The sequence below is a fragment of the Plasmodium sp. gorilla clade G2 genome, assembly GCF_900097015.1.
Source record: "Plasmodium sp. gorilla clade G2 genome assembly, chromosome: 12".
Taxonomy (NCBI): Eukaryota; Apicomplexa; class Aconoidasida; order Haemosporida; family Plasmodiidae; genus Plasmodium; species Plasmodium adleri (nom. inval.).
The window spans coordinates 2008994-2015000 of NC_041704.1; the positions used below are offsets into that span (position 1 = coordinate 2008994).

General features: G+C 16.0%; 1 protein-coding gene across 1 annotated transcript in view; it reads left to right on the top strand.

Annotated features, from left to right (window-relative positions):
• Positions 1–4083: 4083 nt before the first annotated feature.
• The window catches only part of PADL01_1250400 (conserved Plasmodium membrane protein, unknown function), a gene marked incomplete at both ends in the record, with an annotated part of 3725 nt that continues 1801 nt past the window's right edge, over positions 4084–6007 (top strand). The window contains one exon of the mRNA XM_028683486.1: positions 4084–6007. This exon is cut by the window's right edge and continues 279 nt beyond it. Coding sequence (XP_028539659.1) covers positions 4084–6007 — 1924 coding nt within the window.

Genomic DNA, 6007 nt, shown 5'->3' on the forward strand with positions numbered 1-6007 from the left:
ATGTACTTGATAAATTTTCAAAAATATATATAAAAATAAAAACATAATTATATATATATATATATTTTTCATTTTATTGTTTTATTAATAATATTGTTACTATTTATTTAGATTGATATATAAATTTCAATATATGTTAAAGTTCAAAAATTAAAAAAAGTTGTGAAAAAAATTTATACTTTTACGTTGTCTAACATAACAACTGCAACTAATATTTCTACATATATATTATATATATATATATATATATATATATCGAAATATATAAGATTCAAAATATATATTTTATAAAAAAGATATTTTTTTTTTTTTTTTATAATTTTTGCTTTATAAGTTGAAATTTAAAATGAGTTTGATTTATTATATATGTAATATTTTTCAGGTGTATAATCTACAACTGTACAGATAGTTACACGCATATATAAATATTTAATATTGTTCATGCCTTATTTATTGTATTTTTCCTTTGATTAAATTTTAATAATATTAATATTTTGTCATTAAGATATTATAAATATGCATAAGTTGAATGTCTCAGAAAATAATCACTGAGGATAATATTTTTAGGTTTTGATACATCAAAAAGAAAAAAAAAAAAAAAAAAAAAAAAAAAAAACTATATATATGTCAAATATATATGTACAGTGAGAAAATGTTCTGACTTGTTCATACAAAAATATATACATATATATATATATTATATGTACAGTGAGAAAATATTATGACTTGTTCATACAATAAAAAAAAAAAAAAAAAAAAAAAAAAAAAGAACAAAACTAAGTGTATTTATATGTATATATACATATACCTTTTAATACAACCTTTTAGAAATAACAAAATAAAAATTTGTTTTAAAAATACATCGAAAAAAAAAAAAAAAAAAAAAAAAAAGTAGACATTATATTGTAGAAAATTGGGTGATGTTATAGAATGTAAACATACTAAAATTATTTTTCGCAATTTTATATATACTTAAATAATACGTATTTTTTTTTAATTTATGTAATAATATTTAATATATAGTGTCTGAATTATATAAAGACTTACGTATTTTCATATCTCATATAAAAAAAAGAAAAATGATATGGTAAAGATATTTATATAAGTATTATTTTTTCATACACACATAATATTACGAAACATAAATGTATATATATATGTGTGTTCTTATTTTTTTATATTTAAATTGTATGTTTTGATCTTAGATTTTTTCTTGAGGGTAATTTTTTCTATTGTATGAATATTTTGTAAAATCCATATGACTATCATTTTGACATGCCTTATATATATTTTTTTTTCTTTTTTAAAAATAATTTTATAATCCTTTAAAAAATTTAAAAAAAGAAAAATTAAAAAAAATTAAATAATTTAAATATACGATAATATAATAAATAAAATGTTTACATATTTATTTGAATGTGAACTTTTTATTTATTTAGGAATCTCAAAATATAAAATAATCAAAATTAATATTATTTTATTTTTTTTTTTTAATTTTCTTTTTAACCTTTGTTATATATTAATTTGGATATATAAATATTAAAATATAATAATATATTTATATAATTATAATAACTTTTGAAAAAAAAAAAAAAAAAAAAAATAAGGACAGTAATAGACCATAATGTATAATATTTATATAAAACCATTTAAATTTTTTTTATTTTTTAAAAATTGAAGGTGTAATATTTAAATTATTTTTTAAAAAGGATAGAGGAAAAAAGGAAAAACATATAAATGAATATTATATATATATATATATTTTTAACTTTATTATATTGTGAGAATTTATATTATATATATTATATTTTTTTAATTTTTTTATTATATTATAGATGAAAAATTATTTAAAAAAACAAAAAAAATGAATTTGTAAAAAAAATATATAGATAATAATATATTATATAAAGGAAATTTTTATTATGATGGCAAAAAGAATTTATGGTCTTTTAAAAAAAATGTCACATGTGAAAATTTTTTGTCCTATTTTATAGAATAAATAATATATATATATTATAATATATATATTTTTTATATATATAATAATAATTATAATTATTATTTTGTTAATTTTTACATATTTAATTATTTCTTATTTTTTATATTATTTGTATAAAAATATTACATCTAATATTTTATTTGTTTAAAAAAAAAAATTAATATATATATATATATATATATTTGAAATATAATGTTTACATTTATATATATAAATTTTGTTTCTGCATTAATGTGATGCTGTTTTTATAATATATAATAAAATATATGGTAAATATAATAATACATATATTATATATATATATATAATATATATATTATATATTACTATATATATATTTTATTTAGGGTTATAAAACAAATGAAAGAAAATTAAATATGTTTTATATATATATTTAATAGATTGTATATTATATATATATATATAGATAAAATTATATATTAAAAATATATATATATATAATATATATTATATATATATTATACCAAAAAAAAAAAAAAATTTATATAAAAATAAAATTTATATTATTATATAAAAAATATATATTTATATATAAAGAAAAAAACGAGTAAACATTTTTGTTTATTTTTCATTTTGGTTTATATATATAATATATATATATTTTTTTAACTTTTTTTTTTTTTTTTTTTTTTTTTTACTTTTTTTTTTGAAAGGAAGAAGAAAAAAATAAAAAACTATAAAAATAAGGAAATCATTATATATATTTATATATATATATATAATAATATATCTATTTTCTGTTTATAAAATTTTGAAAATTTTCAACTTCAAAATTTTTTTTTTCCATTTTTATGAAACAGTTTTATATAATATAAATATAATAAAATATATATAATTTTTACATTTCACATATATATATATATATATAATATTTAATTATTATTATTTTATGACATATTATATAATTTATATATATTTTTTATATGTCATGACATTTTGAAAATATCTCATCATCCAGATATATATACAAATTATCGTTTCAACATTTTATTAGATTTTATGAATATATATATATATATATATATAATATATATATTTTATTTATTATTATTTTTTTTTTTTTTTGTTTGTTTTTTTAATTCTCTTATTATCATTACATGTTTTCGTTTTTAAAATAAATGAAATATATATTTATACATATATATTCGTAAACATATAAAAAATTATATGTTTTTATATGTTGTAGACTTTATATATTAATATTTTATATAATACAAAATAATGACACTTGATATGTATTTATTAAAATTAAATATTATGTAAAGAAACAAAAAAAAAAAATGAACACAAAGGAAAAAAAAAAAAAATTAAAAAAATACGTGATATGAAATATATATATATATATATAATATATATATTATATAGATTTATAATTTATTATAAGACCGAATTAATTTTCAATTAATTTTTTTTTCATTTTGAACAGATTTGTTTCTGTTTAATTTTATTTGCTATAATATATTTATTTCATTTGATAATTATTTTGTTTTATTGTAATTTTTTTTTTTTTTTTTTTTTCCTACTTGCTAATATTACATGTCTATATAATTATATATATTATATTATATATATATATATATTAATTTTTTTTTTTTTTTTTTTTTTTTTGTGTGTGCTAAAGTTGTATTTATTGTTTCGTTTTATGAATAAGAAATTTGTTAGAATGACTTTCTAACTTTATGTTGAATAATATTATAGAAGTAAGGACGTGGCTTTTTTTCTTCTCCCCTTCTTCGACCCCTTTCAAAAAAAAATAAAAAAAAATAAATAAATAAATAAAATAATAAATAAAATAAGCAATATATAAAATAAATAATATGCCATATATTTAATATTATTTATTTATATATAATTTTTTTTTGTTAAAATATATATATATATATATATATATATTTATATATATATATATTTATATATTTATATGTATATATATTTTTTTTCTGTTTATGTTCCATGGGAGGAATGAGAATGTGCGAATTTTTTTGCAATACTACAAAATTGATGAAATTATAAAATTTTTAGCGATTATATAAATATTATATATTATAAAAATATTTAAAAAGATGAAGAATGAAACACAACATTTTTTCATCGTTTGCTTATTTGACATAGCATTTTTTGCGGTGTGTGTTTGTATATGGCTATATTTGAGAAAGAATCGAGATGAGAATAAGATAAATGATAACATATATATATTAAATCATCAGACACATAGTGAGTTAAAGATTGAGAATAAAGAGAGTGTAGGTGTAACAAATGATGAAAATAATACAGAAGTAAAAAAGAAAACAAATAGATTTCGAACATTTTTAAATATAAAAGATGATAAAATAGTAAATACAGAAATAAAATATTATTTATTTTTTTTAAAAGCTAATAGAAATATTATATTTTCATTATGTATATTAGGAACCTTTTTAGTGTTACCATTATATTTATCATTACCAAGAAATGATATAAATAATCCATCTTTTTTTCATTATATTAGTGCTGGTAGTATATCTGATATAAATATTTTGACTATATTATATTTTATCACCTTAATATATAGTGCTATTTCTTATGCATTCATTTATTTGTTGTGGAGAAAAATTCGACCCAGTAAGAAGAAGACCAAAAAATTTCTTCCTCAGAATTTTACTATTATGGTTTCTCGTATAGATAAAAAAGAAATTAATGCTTATAAAATTTATGAATATTTTTGCAACCTAACTAATAATAAAGTTGTCTCAGCTTATTTGATATTAGATTATTCTATTGTCTATCATGAACAGAAGAAAATTTTCAATGCTACCAAAAATTTAAAACTACTTAAAGAAAATGAAGAGAAAAAAAATATTAAAAGAGAAAAGTCGAGGAGTATCTTCTTTAAATGGACATCTAAAAAAAAAAAAAAAAAAAATGCTTCAAATGGTCCACTTCAAATATGTGATAAAAATACTAATCAAAATGTAAAAACTTCGAAAAATAATACAACAGAAAGTAATCAAATGAATAATAGTACATCTATTCAAAATAAAAAAGGAAAGAATGTATCTGCAGAAAATAATAATAATAATAATAATAATAATACGATGACAAACACTAAATCAAAAAATGAGCACAGCAAATTAAGTAGTAATGATAATATTAAAAATATTAATGACGATAAGAGGAAGAAGAAGAATCAAAATGATGCCAACGGTAATGTTTCTAGAGGTGTTACTATAGAAGGAAATGATAAAAATAATGACACTGATATAAATGAAACAATAGAAAGAAAAATCAAAAAGGCTACTTCTAAGGGGAATGAAGCATACAAACAAAAAAGTGCTAGCAAGATGAAGGAGAATGAAATATTGGAAAAAAAAGAAAAAGGAAAAAATATTAAAAAGGAACACAAAAATGGTATGAGTGGTATTAATGGTGTTGATAATGATGATGATAATGATGATGATAATAATGATGGTGATGATAATAATGATGACCATGATAATAATAATGATGATGATGATGATGATGATGATGATGATGGTAATGATGGTGATGATGATGATGATATGAAAAATATAAATTCCAAAAGAGATAATGATAATGTAGAAGATGAACCAGCGTGTTATTTAAAAGATACCACCGATGAAGAATTAGTAGTTGAAAAAACCAAATTAAGAAAAAAGAAAAATGCAGGTTCAAATTATAGTTATAAACTTGATCTAGAAGAAAAATTAATGAGAAGTACAAACAATGATATGTTATTTTATGATTTAGATAATTTATCTACAAAAGATAATGATAATATTGATATAAAATATAAAAAAAAAAAGAAAAAAAATTTATATAAAAGTGATTCTAAGACAAACTTTTTTGATAAAATATTTTTCTTTTTAAAAAAAAATAAAAAAAGTCATTGGAAAAAAAAATTAAAAGAACATTTAATTAAATTCTATTCAATCAAAAATGAAACTCCAAAAAAATCTACAGGCGTATGTTTTGTATCTTTTATAGATA